The 17,499-nt window shown below is 39.1% G+C and overlaps 1 protein-coding gene across 3 annotated transcripts in view; it reads left to right on the top strand.

Annotated features, from left to right (window-relative positions):
* Window positions 1-17,499, top strand: part of ELOVL7 (ELOVL fatty acid elongase 7) — a 121,158-nt gene that overhangs the window by 74,054 nt on the left and 29,605 nt on the right. For all 3 annotated transcript variants that reach the window (XM_072605567.1, XM_072605569.1, XM_072605568.1), the window contains exon 2: window positions 6,657-6,749. In XM_072605567.1, coding sequence (XP_072461668.1) covers window positions 6,686-6,749 — 64 coding nt within the window. In that variant the 5' untranslated portion in view covers window positions 6,657-6,685. The remainder of the gene's footprint in view (window positions 1-6,656; window positions 6,750-17,499) is intronic.

Genomic DNA, 17,499 nt, shown 5'->3' on the forward strand with positions numbered 1-17,499 from the left:
ACAAAAGTTTCAGAATATCAAGGGAACTTATGAAAAGAAATGCTAGGGAAGGTGGCCTAGCCTTACCAGATCTCAAATTGTATTATAAAGCAGCAATCATCAAAACCACTTGGTACTGGTTAAGAAATAGAAGAGTAGATCAGTGGAATAGGTTAGTTACTCAAGACAGTACTCCATGAATATGGCAATCTGCTGTTTGATAAACCCAAGGACCCCAGCTTCTAGGATAAGAACTCACTGTTTGGCAAAAATTGCTGGGAAAACTGGATATCAATATGGTGGAAACTGGGCATAGACCAATGCCTGACATCGTACACAAGAATAAAGTCCAAATGGACACATGATCTAGGTATAAAGATTGATACTATAAACAAATTAGGGGAGCAAGGAATAATGTATTTGTCAAATCTAAGGAGAATGGAGGATTTTTGACCAAACAAGAGATAGAGAACATTATGAAGTGTAAAATGGATAATTTTGATTACATTAAATTGAAAAGTTTTTGCACAAGCAAACCCAATGCAACCAAGATTAGGAGGGAAGCAGAAAATGGGAAAGCATTTTTGCAACTAGTGTCTGTGATATAGGCCTCATTTCGAAAATATATAAAAAACTAAGTCAAGTGTACAAAAGTACAAGTCATTCGCCAATTAATCAATGGTCAAAGGGTATTAACAGGCACCTTTCAGAGGAAGAAATTAAAGGTATCTATAGTCGTATGAAAAAATGCTCTAAATCACTATTGATTGAAGAGATGCAAATCAAAACAACTCTGAGGTACCACATCATACCTATCAAATTGGCTAACATGACAAAACAGGAAGATGATAAATGTTGGAGAAGATGTGGGAGAGTTGGAACACTAATTCATTGTTGGTGGAGCTGTGAGCTGATCCAGCCATTCTGGAGAGCAATTTGAAACTATGCCCAAAAGGCATACCTCTGACCCGGCAATATCACTTCTAGGAGTATATCCCAAAGAGATCGTAAAAATGGGAAAGGGTCCCACATGTACAAAACTATTTACAGCAGTTTTCTTTGTGGTGGCCAAGAACTGGAAATCAAGGAGATGCTCATCAACTGGGGAATGGCTGAACAAGTTGTGGTATATGAATGTAATGGACTGCTATTTTGCTACAAGAAATAATGAACAGGAAGACTTCAGAGACATCTAGAAGGACCTATATGAATTGATGCTGAGTGAAAGGAGCAGAACCAGGAAAACCTTGTACGCAGCAACAACCACAGTGTGCAAGGAATTTTTCTGATAGACTTAGCCCTTCACAGCAATGCAAGGACCTAAAAAATTCCCAATGGACTTTTGAGGTAAAATGCCATCCACATCCAGAGAAAGAACTATGGAATTGGATTGCAGAATGAAACAGACTATTTTCTCTTGTGTTTTGTTTTGTTTTGGTTTTTCTCATGCTTTTTCTCATTCATTTTAATTCTTCTATGTGAAGTTGAAAATGTATTTAGGAAGAATATATGTGGAGAACATATATAAGACTGCATACTGTCTCGAGGAGGGAGGGAGGAGGGAGGGGGAGAAAATCTAAGATTTATGAAAGTGATTGTAGAAAACTGAAAACAAATAAATTAATTAAAAATTTTTTAAATTAAAAATAAAAGAAATCTGCTTCCCCCAAATCTAGGGTTCATGTCAGACTATGCCCAGTTTTTTCCATCACAAACTGCAGGATGGAGTAGTCACTTTCCTCCCAAATTATCCACCATTCCACCCCCATTCCCACACCAGCAACCAGCTCCCACCTGGTAAAGAGAATTAGATGCAGAATAGAATTTCCCCTTTTGGTTCATCCAGTTTTTAAATGATGAAATTATCACTAAGTCAGGTCAATAAGTTATTAGTTTTTGGCAGAGAAAGTTCCAACAGATGTCTGGACAATTGAACTACTGACCTTTGTACTAGACTTATGATCTGTTTTTTAAATTCATAATCTATTTCCTTTTTCTGATCAGGTGCCCTATGTTATACTCATGACAAAAATCATTTCTGTTTCTCTCTCCTCCCACCCAAATATTGTCTGTTATATTCTTCCTTCCCAGTTTCTCGATTTCCTTACATGAATGTATATTCTTAATATATAGTACTCTCTAGTATCCCACCCCTTTTGTTGTTCAGGTGTTTATTGGTTGGGTCCAACTCTTTGTGCCCCCTTTTGGGATTTTCTTGGCACAGATACTGGAATGGTTTGCCATGTCCTTCTCCAGCTCAATTTACAGATGAGGAAACTGAGGAAAATAGAGTTAAGTGCCTTGCTCAGGGTCATACAGATAGTAAATGTCTTTGAACTCAGGTTTTCCTGACTCTAGACCCAGCACTCTATCCACTGCATCACCTAGCATTCCAGTTATAACAAATATGCCTGGTGAAATAAAACAAACTCCTGTGTTAGTTGTGCTTTTTTAAAAATATCATTCTGCCTCCTTGCATAGCATGTTTCATCATTAGGCTTCTTGAATTGTGGTAGGTCATTGCAATGATCCGAATTCTTGAGTCTTGTTTATTTCTACAATGTTGGTGCCATTGTATAAGTTATTCTCTTGTTTTTTCTCATTTAACTCTGTATCAATGCGTGCAAATCATCCTTAGTTACACTGGAACCATCCCTTTATTTATTTCTCATGACACAATAGTATTCCATTATGTTCAGTTATTCCTCAAATGACAGGCATTCCAGTTTCCAGTTACTTGCTACAATAAGAAGGGTTGCTATGACTATCTTTGAACATATGGATTCTTTTTTTCTCGCTTTGATCTCTTTGGGGTATAGACTTAATGGTAGTATTGTTAGTTCAAAGGATATGCAATTTAATAACTTTTGGGGCATAGTTCCAAATTGCTTTCCAGAATAGTTGGACCAATTCACAGTCCCAGTGGTGTATTAACATACATTGGTAATGCTTTTTATATTCCTACTGGAAGTCCCATTTTTGCTACTATGAATGACTAGAAGTGGGTCTTTGCCTTCCGTTCTGTTTAGTCTGGTGAGGTTTCTCTGTTGTATCTTCAGTACATACCCCTGGAAGACAATAGGTTACAAATAGGGCCTTCATCACCCCTTAGCAGAGAATCATCAATCATTCAAGACAATCAATTTCTTTTCTCTTCTTCCTCTTATTGGATAGAACAACTGTTTTGTAATTTATCATCTTCCTCAGTTTCCTCTGAGCTTTGAGTGGTTAAATGACTTGCTCAAGGTCATATTGTCCTTTTTTACTTATTCCAGTGACTTTGGCTCCATCTGTGTGTACCTCATATAACAATCTTTTAGGTTAGAGAATTGATCTGCACAACAACTGAATGGAGTTGTTTCCCTTTATTTAATAATCCCTCTCATGAGCTCCTAGTCTTATAATCCCAGGACACTATAGCATTTGACAGAAATTTTTCATTTGCTGTCCCCCTAATGTTAGCTGAAAGGAATGTGTATTCACCAAGAACTGTCAGTTAACTGCAAATGAGATTACATTTAGTTTAGCTAAGACTATAGAAAAAAAGTAAAAGTAAAAAAAATATACTAAACAACCATTTTAAGAATTCAATTCAATTCACTAATCATTTACCCAGCTTTTACCAGGAGCAAGGCATTGTGCCAGGCATAGGGGAGAGAAATAGAAAAGTGGGAACTTTTCTTTCGAACTTCAACTGGGAAGAGTCAGCATTTACACCAGTAAATTATTATGAAGTTTATACAAAATAGTTTTAGAAGAGAGAAAGCACTTTCAACTGGGAGGATGTGAGGATAGATCAGGAAAGTTGTATAGAAGGTGGCACCTGAGAAGTCTTGAAGAAAGCCATGGATTCTGGTTAGATATATACATATATATGCTGTTGTTTGTCTTTCATTCTTAAAGATGACCGTGACATCAGGGAGGTGATACCATGAATTAAATTTAATGTGAGGGAAAGCTCTGCAAAGTCACCAACCTCATTTTCTCCTCCAGAACCATCTGGGTTCAGTGGCCAGATATAATCAGGACAACTGGAAATGGCCCAGGATGCAGTGGGGAATCTTGACCTTTTTAAGCTAAGATCTTTCTGAGTTCTCACTTTGATTGAGGCAAAACTTATTTAATCGTTAGGGTTCTTTAAGAATGAGCCAAGGGATGGCTCTTTTAATCCAAAAATCAAAAAATTAAAGCAAGACATGGAGGTGAGAAAGAAGTATACACTAGATATGAAAGACAGACATTGTTATGGATATGGGAGATGAAATATTGTGTATGGGGATCAGGAAGTAAGGCAGTATTGTTAAGTCTGTGCAAGTTGAGGTAATGTATATGAATATTTGAAATATTAAATTGGAATAAGATTGTCCTCAGCCTGAAATGACAGCAGAGTTTATTTTCTTCTAGAGAGAACAGAAAGCCACAGATGATCTAAGAGGAGGGGAATGATATGGATTAGACTTGTGCCTTAAGAAGATTATTTTGGCACTGGAAGCAGGGAATGCAATTAGGAGGCTATTGAAAGAATTTAGGTAAGAGATGATGAAAGCCTGAACTAAGGTGTTGGCTAGGTGAGTAAAAAGTAGGGAATGGATGAGGAAGAATTGATGAGACCTGGCAAGCAGAATGAAGAGTTGAACTACATATTAAGAACTTCTGCTTATTTGTAAGGTGAGAATTTAAAAGGAACAGATGATTTAAAAAAAGACTAGCTTTAAATCAGCCAATCATGGTTAAACCTCTTACTCCCACCCTGCTGCAGGCATTCTGTGCTGCCTAACCTCCTTGTACCATGAGGGAGAGAGTTTCACGGTGGTTCCTTTCCCCTCTGTGTGTGTGTGTGTGTGTGTGTGTGTGTGTGTGTGTGTGTGTGTTTTGTCCCACATTCTCAAAGAGGACCATGACATCAGGAAGATGATACCCTGACTTCCAAGTAAATTGAATTTAAATGAGAGAGGCTGCATAGTGGGTGCATAGTCACCCACTTCACTTTCTTCTCCAAAGCCACCTGGGTCCAGTGGCCAGATATAGTTCAAGACAACCGGAGATGGCCCAGGATGCCTTGGGAGATCTTGACCATTTTAAGTTCAGGTCTGTCCGAGTTTTCACTTTGACTACATTTGGAGTGCATGGAATACCCAGAATACTGTGTACTGGGCTCATTAAATCTCCACATGAACCTATTCTGAATAACTGGAAGTATGGCCATGCTCTGGTTAGAGAATAAGGATATTAGGGTGGAGACACATTTAGGAAGAGAGTGATTTCCATTTTAGATATGTTGAATTTGAGATAGGAATAAAAATATCCAGTTGGACGTTGCCGAGGCCAGACTAAAATAGAAGAGAGAGCTGAAGGCTTGGTACGTGGATCTAGGCATCATATGCATGAAATGATCATTGAACCCATGGGAATTGATGAAGTCACTGAGAGAGGTGGAAAGAAAGAGAAGACAATCAGCTCTGGAATACACCCCTGCTTTAACAGAAGGTTCATTGAGATGATCCATCTAAGGAGTGTTCAAATAGCTGGGACGAGAACCAGGACAGAACAATGTCCCAAAATCTGGTGGAGAGAGTGTTCAGAAAGTGGAGGTTGGTGGGAGTGGTCAGCAGTGCAAAAGCCAGAAAAGGTTAAAAAAAAGAATGAGAATTGAGAAAAGACCACAGGATCTAGTTATTTCTAGATCATTGGTAACCTTGGCAAGTGCAGCTTTATTCACCATGGGTTTGGAATCCAGTGCAAGAGGCTGAGAAATGGGAAGTAAATATGTAGATTTTTTTCCCTTGGGAATTTGGCTATGAATGGGAGAAAAAAATACAGAGCAATAGTTTGAAAGGATGATAGAGACTCCAAAGAAATCTTTTTTTGAAATGAAATATCTCCCACTTATTTGTTGTGAATCTGAAATTTCAAATTTCAAAGTAGTTTTTGTTTAAAGATCCTTCTAATTTCTAGTATGTTATAAGATTTTTCTTTCACAATCCAAGGATATTAAAACCTTTTGTCATGTTTTGTTGTAATGTTGGTATGATACTATATAGGAAGGCAGGGCCTTGATTTTGCAACACAGGCCTCATTCTTAAGGCCAGGAGGCCACTGCCTAGAATCATATTTAATTTACTGGATGGTGATATTGTTTTGAGGAAATTAAGTTCCCTAACTTCCCGTTCCCTTCCATGTCTTCAGTCAGCAAGGAAATTCATATCTAAGTTCTCCCCTACTCCCCTACTTCCCTTACTATCAGAGCCTTCAGTAATTGCCTCTAGCTCCTGAGGTCTTACCTTCAAAAATCTTTTCTTCCCCCTTAGATTTTACATCAGAGTAACTATGATCAGTTGCTATTGTCCTATATAGTTGTTGGAATGGGAGGTGTTTCTGCTGTATTTCTTGAAATAATATTTCTTTTGCAGTTTTTCCATTTGGTACATGAAATTGCAACCATCTTTACTGGAGTATGCCATGTCTCTGAAATAATGGAAAAATTGACTCATTTGCAACTGCATTGGGTCCAATATAAGTGTATTCTGCTAATGCATTAGCCTACAGTTAAAGCTTATTGCTTTGCCAATTGTCCCTATTAAATTTTTAGCATTTTTGAATATTGCATTGCAAGAAGCTTAGGCTTCTTTGCATTTATAGATCATAAGAGCTTTCTTTGTTGTTTTCTTTTAATGAAGAACCTGAGATCCAGTAACTCCTGTGGGAAATGGTCTTCAGTGATTTTACATCAAGGACTGTGCACCTTTATGATGAATGGATCAAAGATGCCGGTAAGTGACGAACTTTCTTGTGCGTCCCATATAGATCTCCCATTCTTTTCTTTTTTTTTAAACAGAGTATTTAACAGTACTTTGTCACATCTAAATGAGTACTTTGTGACCAAAGCTTTTTTTCAGGTTAAAAGAAATGATTAACTTTGTTTCCAGGAAAGAAAGCATGTAGAATTATAAAATTTGAATGAAACATTCAAGTTGACAGAGGTTAAAATGATTTTCCTAAAGTCACCTAGCTAAATATAAGGCATGCCTCTCAGTCTAAAGCTTATATTTTATGTTAAGATTTTTAAAAAATTCCCCCTCTACCACCACTATCACACAAAAACTTAATGAATTCAGTATACTGGTGATTCTGTGTACCCCAAATGAAGAGGGGAAAGGAACCACTTTGAAACCTTCTCCCTTTTGGTACAGAAAGATGGGTATAGTAAGGTGGGAGGAAGAGATCTATCAATAATTAAAAGCTGGTTTGAAATATAGAAGTTTTCTTTTTCTTTTTTTTTTTTAAATCATCTCTTCCTTTTAATTTCTTATGTTAGAGATAAGCAGGGGTTCTTAGCCATCCCTGGGGGCTTAGGGAGGTTTTACGTAGATTTAAGAGAGTTAATGAACTTCAGTGGGTAAGGAGAATGTAACATCTTCATTTTCACTGACCCCCTAACTAAAACTTGATATTTCTCTCAATGATTTAAAAAGTTATTCTGAGAAAAGTGCATCATAGATTTCACCAGAGTACCAAAGGGTGCAACACACACACACACACACACACACACATTAAGAACATCTGTTCCAGAATTTGTTCCCTCTATTTGCCTAAGAAATTTTGGAGTGTTTTGTTTGGTCCTCACTGTGTTTATTTGCTCACCTTTGAATACGTCAAAGAAGACAATCAGTTAAGAATACAACAACCTGGGCCCAAGATGAAGAGTCTGGAATCTTGACTTCTTTTCTTGACTTCAGGCCAAATTCCGAGTATTCACAGCCCTTGGGAAATTTGCTGATACTGACAGTTTGACCTGTAATGGTCATCGCGCCTGTTAACTTCAGCTGGAAAACTCCATGGCCTAGGAAGTACAAAAAATCCAGAATTTGGCAGTAGGTCAGAAATCTGTAAATCCCCTCCAGGTCCAATAATAATGCACATATTTCAAAGCAAAGCTAATTAAAAGTAGCGTTTGTCAAGGGCACCTTTGATGATTCCCTACATATAAATTGCTTGCTCTTAGTACAGTGTAACTAGTGTCAAATAATGTGTAATATGGATTGCTGTAGTCCCACTCTCTGGCCAAAGTCTGTCATATTTTATTTCCTCCCTTTCCCCAAGGTTTTCCAGGGTTGGGGAGTTTTTCTTCCCTTGTCATTGGCTGGAACCACTAATGATTGTGTTCTCCCAGTTTTAGGGGCTGAGTGACTAGTACCCTATTTTCATTTAACCACTTAACAATGGCTTACCTTGTACAAAGGGATGTTAAATTCAGAGATATAGTAAGAATAAACATATCAACATTTCCCCCAACATGTGGGGGCCATTATCTTTCCCTTATACCACTTCACTCTTTGGGAAAAGGAGGGGAATTAGGCTCACAGCTTAGTTCAATTGCTAGATGGCATTAGTCCCACTAAATTTAAGTTCAAAGCTCCACTAGGCTAGCATCCAGCATCCTGGCTCTTTAGAGCTTTCCTGCTGGCCTGGCTGGGCAACTAGGAGGCACAGTGGAAAGTGCTAGGCCTAGAGTCAGGAAGACTCCTCTTCCTGAGTTCAAATCCAGCCTCAGTCACTTATTGCTGGGTGACCCTGGCAAGTTACTTAATCCTGTTTGCCTCAGTTTCCTCATCTGTAAACATGAGCTGGAGAAGGAAATGGCAGACTACTCTAGAATCTTTGCCAAGAAGACCCCAGATGGGGTCACAATGAGTCAGATTCAACTGAAAAACAACTGGACTGACTGCAACACCTCATCTGGATTGCTAAATTCTGGATCCCAGTGAGTTGAGACTCAGCTTTCTTTCTTTTTTTAAAATTTATTTATTTTTAGATTACAACATCCATTTCCACAAAATTTTGAGTTGCAGTTTTTCTCCTCATCTCTCCCCTCCCCCTACCCCATAACACCTTGCATTCTGATTACCCCTTCCCTCAATGTGCCCTCCCTTCTATCATACCCCACCCTTCCCTTATCCTCATCTTCTCACTTTTCTTGTAGGGCAAGATAGATTTCTATACCCCATTACTTGTATTTCTTAGTTCCCAGTTACATTCAATAACAATTCTCAACATTCATTTCTAATGCTTTGAATTCCAACTTCTCTCCCTTCCTCCCTCCTCACCCATCCCCACTGAGAAGGCAAGCAATTCAGTACAAGCTATATAAATGTCATTTTGAAAAAGACTTCCATAATAGTCATGTTGAATAAGACTGACTGTATTTCCCATTCTGTTCTCTCATTTGACCTTGTCTGTTCCCAAAAGTGTTTATTTCTAGTTACTCCCTTCTCCTATTTGCCTTCTCTTCTGTCAACCCCCTCATCCCACTTGTTCCCTTCTCCCCTACTTTCCCGTAGTGTAAGATAGATTTTCATGCCAAATCTAGTGAGCATGTTATTCCTTCCTTAAGCCATATGTGAAGAGAGTAAGCTTCATTTTTCTCCTCTCACCTCCTCCCTTTTCTCCTCCATTGAAAAAGATTTTTCTTTTCTCTTTTATGAGTGATAGCCTGCCCCATTCCATTTCTCCCTTTCTCCTCCCAATATGTTCCTCTCTCACCCCTTAATTTTATTTTTTTATAAATATCATCCCTTCTGAATCAACTCAACCAGTGCTCTCTGTCTATGTGTGTGTGTGTGTGTGTGTGTGTGTGTGTGTCTGTCTGTCTGTCTGTGTAATCCCTCTACCTATCCAAATACTGAGAAAAGTCTCAAGAGTTACAAATATTATCTTTCCATTTAGGAATATAAACAGTTCCACTTTAGAAAGTCCTTTATGATTTCTCTTTCCTGTTTACCTTTTCATGCTTCTCTTGATTCTTGTGTTTGAAAGTCAAATTTTCTCTTCAGTTCTGGTCTTTTCATCAAGAATGCTTGAAAGTCCTCTATATCATTGAATGACTGTTTTTCCCTTGAAGTATTATACTCAGTTTTGCTGGGTAGGTGATTCTTGGTTTTAATCCCAGTTTCTTTGACCTCTGAAATATCGTATTCTAAGCCCTATGATCCCTTAATGTAGAAGCTTCCAGATGCTGTGTTATCCTGATTGTATTTCCACAATACTCGAATTATTTAATTCTAACTGCTTGCAATATTTCATCTTGACCTGGGAACTCTGAAATTTGGCCACAACATTCCTAGGAGTTTCTCTTTTCAGGTCTCTTTCAGGAGATGATCGGTAGATTATTTCCATATTTATTTTGCCCTCCAGTTCCAGAATATCAGGGCAGTTTTCCTTATAATTTCATGAAAAATAATGTCTAGGCTCTTTTTATGATCATGGCTTTCAGGTAGCCCCATAATTTTTAAATTGTCTCTCCTGGAACTATTTTCCAGGTCAGTTGTTTTTCTGATGAGATATTTCACATTATCTTCTATTCTTTCATTCTTTTGGTTTTGTTTTGTAATAGTCATTAGCTTCCCTCAGTTCCACTCTCATTTTTAAAGAACTATTTTCTTCAGTGAGCTTTTGAACTTTCTTTTCCATTTTGCTGATTCTGCTTTTTAAAGCCTTCTTCTCTTCATTGGCTTTTTAGATTTCTTTTTCCAATTGAGTTAGCCTATTTTTAAAGGTGTTATTTTCTTCAGCGTTTTTTTGGGTCTCCTTTAGCAAGCTGTTGACTTGCTTTTCAAGCTCTTCCATGACCTGAGCCTATTGCATATTCATTTTGGAGGTACTGGATGCAGAAGCCTTGACTTCCTCTGACACTATACATTGTTCTTCCCCATCTGAAAGAGTGGAAAGAAATACCTGTTCACCAAGAAAATAACCTTCTATGGTCTTATTTTTTTCCCTTTTTGGGGAATTTTCTCAGTCAGTTGCTTGACTTCTGAATCCTTTGTCAACAGGAGGGTCCTAGTGCTCCTCCTTACCCCAAGACCATGCTCAGGGCTGAGATTCAGATCAGCTGCTCAATTCCCCCAGGGGCTTTTGGTGGGGGCAGGCTGCCACTCAGGCTGAGATTCAGATTGGCTGCTCAATTCTCCCATGGACTTTAAGCTGATGTGCTCCCACAATGGAAGCTGCTGCGGGACTTGGCCACTGCCTCACAGTGCTACTACCCCACTGTTGCTGCTGCTGCTGCTGCTGCCACTGCCTGGAGCCCATATAGGGGGGAACCCTGCTCCCCTCTTGCCCAGTTGGGAAAGCCCTCTCACTGACCTTTGAGGCTTTCTTTGGTGCTTGTGGGTTGAGAGATGTGAGACCCTCCCTGCTGTGTATTCTGCCCTGGAGACCTGTTCTGGTTCTGTTCCTCCTGGTGCCATGCAGGCAGGACTGGCTTCTGCTCCACTCGGTGTCCTTTGGGATAGATCTTTCCTGTTGGCCTTCCAGGTTACTTTTGGCTGGAAATCTCTTTCACTATCCTGTTCTGTGGCTTCTGCTGCTCTAGAATGTCTCTTCTTCCACAGCTACTTCTTCCTGAAATTGGACATAGAGCTGTCCCTGATCCATTTGAGTAGTCAGTTCTCCAGCTGCCATCCAGAGCTTGGTCAATGCCGGGTTCAGGGGTGACATAGCACATCAGACAGGAGGTGACATCCAGTTTAAGTGATCAGGCATCTGCAGGTATAGGATATTCAGCCTGCTGAAAACAAATCTGACAAACAAGTTTAACAGCCAAAAAGCCAAAAAGAAACAGAGACAATAACCAGAAGTAGGGTAGATAGAGGGTCAGCCATGCTTCTGTAGTCCATGAATCCACTATCATAGCCTCACTCACTGTTGTTTACCATTTTCTGATTTGCAGTTTTGGGGTCATCATTCTGGCTAGAGGTATACTTTCCTTAATCTGAGCTTGGGCCTGGTCATTCTTGGGCCTGGCTATTCTCCCTGAAGGTGTGATGAACTTGGATGCAATATCTTTGGGGGCAGTTCTTATTTCCCTGCTTGGCTAAGCCCCTCTTCTTGATATATTTTGTACAGTGCTCTCAACCACATGATAAACCAACACAGAATGTCTACACATGCACCAATTCTCCTTGTCTCCTTTAATCTTCTGTGTGGGTGAAGCCATCTTAGGTGATCTGAATTTGCACCAAATGCTCATTGCAAATGTAACTGATGAAAAGGAAAGCATTATTTAAAGCATTATTAATTTAAAATTCCCCCACAACAACAAAATCAACTGGTTTGATCCAAAAAAATCATGTATAACATACTATATTAGATGGAGGATGTATGACACTATTGCTTTTTAGAAAATGTTTTTAAGCACTTAGTAGAGACTAGTTGTCTCTGAACTTCTATTTTGTTGTTTTTTAATTTTCTTTCTTTTTTTTTTTTTTTAGAGGTAATCAGGGTTAAATGACCTGCCCAGGGTCACACAGCTAAATAAGTGTCTGAAGTGTGATTTGAACTCAGATCCTCCTAATTCCACACCAGTGCTCTAACCACTGTGACACCTAACTGTCCCCCAGCTTCTGAACTTCTTACTGATATTTCATCTTCTTTGTTCCTTAACTTGAGTATCAGCCAAAAGGCTTGGATTTGGAATCAAAAGACCTGAATTTTAATCCAGTATTGACCACTTTACTCCCACTGTGACCTTGGACAGGTCACTTGACCACTCTAGGCTTCAGTTTCTTCCTCAGTAAAATAAGGTTATCGACTTGATATATGGCCTTGAAGATTCCTTTCAGCTCTTGGTCTAAGTGTCTATGATCTTACTGCAAACATGTCACTCTTTTGTTAAGAAAATATGCATTCATGGAAACCAGTTAGGATTCCATATTGTGGGATGGAGAAGCAAGGGCAGAAAAGAAGCCCCATGTTTTCTCTGTCTCTACTGTGAGCATACCCAGGATAAAATTGTTAGCCTATATTCAATCAAAACTTCAAAGTAATCTGGAAAGAAAAATTGTTTTACACAATGAACATGTTCCTTAACTAAAGAATATATGTTAAAACAAGATACTTTTAAATATCTTAAAAATACACACACACATATGCACATATATATGTATATGTGTGTATTTTCCCAATTGCATGTTAAAACAATTTCTAACATGTTATTATTATTTTTTTTTAGTTCTGAGTTCCAAATTCTATCTGTCCCTTCTTCCTCTCCCTCCTCGCTGAGATGGTAAACAATCAGATATAGATTGTACATGTGCAATCATGTAAAACATTTCCATGTCAGTTATTTTGTACAAGAAGACTCAAATGAAAGAAAGTAGAAAACAGCATGCTTCATTCTGTATTCAAACAATATCAGTTCTTTCTCTGAAGGTGGATAGTATGCTTCCTCATTAGTCCTTCGGGATTTGTCTTGGATCATTGTATTGCTGACAGTAGCTAAGTCATTCACAGTTCTTCATCGAACAATATTGCTGTTACTGTGTATAATGTTCTCTTGGTTCTGTTCACTTCACTTTGCATCAGTTCATGTAAGTCTTTCAAGGTTTTTCTGAAGTCATCCTGCTAAACAAGATACTTCTTTGCTTTGAAAAGGGCATATGAAAAAACTGACACCTTTCCCCATTGGATAAGATTTCTATTATTTCCAAAGATGGGGGGAGGTTAGTCTAGAATTGCATTTCTTGGTTCAACTCACTTTGTAAAAACAAAATGTATTTTTAAACACACACATACGCACATGAAATGCAACATGGTGTAGTCTTTACAGTGTTGAACTTGGAGTCAGGAAGCGCTAGGTTCAGATCTTCTCACATTTACTAGTTTTATGATGATAGTTAAACCACTTGCCCTCTTGGTGCCCCAAGGCAATTCTCTAGGACTATAAATTGTAGATCTGCATTGTTTGAAGGAGTTTCCATGCTTGGAATAAGATCAAAGATAAAAGGGACTTGGAGATCATCCAATTCAACCCCACCACTCCCATTTTAGAGATGAGGAAACTGAGACCCAGAAAGGTTGTAACTTGTCCAGGGAAGTTTCTACAGTGATGGAATTACAGAAATCTCAGCCCCACCTTAAATTAGACATACATAAACTTTAAGCTGAAAAGTGTTTTGATCAAAGTAGAAAAATATTTTTAAAATAAATGACTCATTTTTCTTCTCATGTGGGTCAGTAACCCTTTTTCATCCCAAATCACTTTTATTTATCTATTCTTTTCATGCTGACAGTAGTGGAGGGAAAAAGTCCCAGATGATGTCTTTAAAGAAAAATAATGAATCAGATGTGTTCCCAGGTCTAGGAATGATCTAGTAAAGTTAAACTACATTCTGCTTATCCAACCATTCTGGAGGGCAATTTGAAATTATACCCAAAGGTTATAAATGCCTTTTGACCCAGTAATGCTACTACTAAGTCTATATCCCAAGGAGACTTTTTAAAAAGGTGTGTGTGGGGGGGAATCTATTTGTAAAAATATCTATAGCAGCTTTTTTTTTTTTGGTGGCACAGAATTGGAAATTGAGAGGATGCCCATTATTGGGAATGACTAAACAAGTTGTGGTATATAATTATAAGGAAATACTATTGTTCTATAAGAAATGACAAGTATGTCAATTTCAGAAAACCCTGAAAAGACTTACACAAACTGATACAAAGTAAAGTAAACAGAACCAGAAGAATGCTACATAGTAACTGCAATATTGTGTGATGATCAACTGTGAATGACTTAGCTATTCTCAGTTATATAATGATCCAAGACATTTCAAAGAACTTAGGATGAAAAGTGCTATAGAGTCTTTGTCTGTTTTCTTTCATGTGACTAGTATAGAAATATGTTTTGCATGATTGCACATGTATAACCTATATCTAATTGCTTATTGTCTGGGGTGGGGTAGGAGGGAGGGAGAGAATTGGAACTCAAAATTTTTTAAAACGAATGTTAAAAATTGTTTTTTTGTGCAATTGGAAAAATATAAAATATGAAAGGGAAAAAACTACATTCTGCTTTATAGGCAACTAGGAGGGACTTTTTGAATCTTCTAATTCAACTTTATTTTATAAGTCAGGAAACTGAGACATATAGATCTCCCGGTTTCACACAGGTCCTCTGGATCCCTTTTTTTAAAATTTTTGGTTTTTTGAGGGGCGGAGCCAAGATGGTGGAGTAGAAAGAAGCACATACACATAGCTCTGAACCCACAACCCATAGAACGGCTACAGGGAAGTAACTCACAGCGAATTCTGCACCCAGAGGCCACGGAACATTGGAGCGAGGGAGATTTCTGTTCCAGAGAGACCTGCAAACCTCTCGCGGGGGGTCTGTCATGCTGCAGACGCGGAGCCCAGCCCAGACCTGCCGCGGCCGCGGCACCAAGAGGAAAAGATCCGAGCAGGCTTCAGGGACGGGATCTCCAGCGGCCGCACAAGTCCCTCCACCCACAGGTGATGGGGGTCGGTGAGAGAGTCTCTTTGGCGAGTCGAGAGGGGAGTGGGGTGCCCCCATAATTCAGGCCCCCCCGGGAGGTAGAAGCTGAGAGGTGGCTGCAGACCTGGGCTCCCCAAGCGGGCGGGAGCCTGAATCCATTGTGGAAGGTCTGTGCATAAACCCCCTGAGGGAACTGAGCCTGAGAGGCGGCCCTGTCCCGACCTGACCACCTGAACTTAATCTCACACTGAATAGCAGCCCTGCCCCCACCAAAAGCCCTAAGGCTGGAAGCAGCATTTGAATCTCAGACCCCAAACGCTGGCTGGGAGGATCAGGAGGTGAGGTGGGTGTGAGGAGAATATTCAGAGGTCAAGTCACTGGCTGGGAAAATGCCCAGAAAAGGGAAAAGAAATAAGACTATAGAAGGTTACTTTCTTGGTGAACAGGCATTTCCTCCCTTCCTTTCTGATGAGGAAGAACAATGCTTACCATCAGGCAAAGACACAGAAATCAAGGCTTCTGTGTCCCAGCCCACCCAATGGGCTCAGGCCATGGAAGAGCTCAAAAAGAATTTTGAAAATCAAGTTAGAGAGGTAGAGAAAAAGCTGGGAAGAGAAATGAGGCACATGAAGTCAAAGCATGAACAGCAGATCAGCTCCCTGCTAAAGGAGACCCCAAAAAATGTTGAAGAAAATAACACCTTGAAAACTAGCCTAACTCAATTGGCAAAAGAGGTTCAAGAAGCCAATGAGGAGAAGAATGCTTTCAAAAGCAGAATTAGCCAAATGGAAAAGGAGATTCAAAAGCTCACTGAAGAAAATACTTCTTTCAAAATTAGAATGGCACAGATGGAGGCTAAGGACTTTATGAGAAACCAAGAAATCACAAAACAAAACCAAAAGAATGAAAAAATGGAAGATAATGTGAAATATCTCATTGGAAAAACAACTGACCTGGAAAATAGATCCAGGAGAGACAATTGAAAAATTATGGGACTACCTGAAAGCCATGATCGAAAGAAGAGCCTAGACATCATCTTTCATGAAATTATCAAGGAAAACTGCCCTGAGATTCTAGAACCAGAGGGCAAAATAAATATTCAAGGAATCCACAGAACACCGCCTGAAAGAGATCCAAAAAGAGAAACTCCTAGGAACATTGTGGCCAAATTCCAGAGTTCCCAGGTCAAGGAGAAAGTATTGCAAGCAGCTAGAAAGAAACAATTCAAGTATTGTGGAAATACAATCAGGATAACACAATATCTATCAGCCTCTACATTAAGGGATCGAAGGGAATGGAATAGGATATTCCAGAAGTCAAAAGAACTAGGACTAAAACGAAGAATCACCTACCCAGCAAAACTGAGTATAATACTTCAGGGGAAAAATTGGTCTTTCAATGAAATAGAGGACTTTCAAGCATTCTTGATGAAAAGACCAGAGCTGAAAAGAAAATTTGACCTTCAAATACAAGAATGAAGAGAAGCATGAAAAGGTAAACAGCAAAGAGAAGTCATAAGGGACTTACTAAAGTTGAACTGTTTACATTCCTACATGGAAAGACAATATTTGTAACTCTTGAAACATTTCAGTATCTGGGTACTGGGTGGGATTACACACACACACATGCACACATGCACACATACATAGAGACAGAGTGCACAGAGTGAATTGAAGAGGATGAGATCGTATCTTAAAAAAAAATGAAATCAAGCAGTGAGAGAGAAATATATTGGGAGGAGAAAGGGAGAAATTGAATGGGGCAAATTATCTCTCATAAAAGAGGCAAGCAAAAGACTCATTAGTGGAGGGATAAAGAGGGGAGGTAAGAGAAAAACATGAAGTCTATTCTCATCACATTCCACTAAAGGAAAGAATAAAATGCACACTCATTTTGGTATGAAAACCTATCTCACAATACAGGAAAGTGGGGGATAAGGGGACAAGCAGGGTGGGGGGGATGATAGAAGGGAGGGCATGGGGAGGAGAGTGCAATTCGAGGTTGACACTCATGGGGAGGGATAAGATCAAAAGAGAATAGAAGTAATGGGGGACAGGATAGGATGGAGGGAAATATAGTCAGTCCTATACAACACAACTATTATGGAAGTCATTTGCAAAACTACACAGATTTGGCCTATATTGAATTGCTTACCTTCCAAAGGGAAGGGGTGGAGAGGGAGGGAGGTAAAGAAGTTGGAACTCAAAGTGTTAGGATCAACTGTCGAGTAATGTTCCTGCCACTAGGAAATAAGA

This window comes from Notamacropus eugenii, chromosome 4, assembly GCF_028372415.1.
Source record: "Notamacropus eugenii isolate mMacEug1 chromosome 4, mMacEug1.pri_v2, whole genome shotgun sequence".
Taxonomy (NCBI): Eukaryota; Metazoa; Chordata; class Mammalia; order Diprotodontia; family Macropodidae; genus Notamacropus; species Notamacropus eugenii.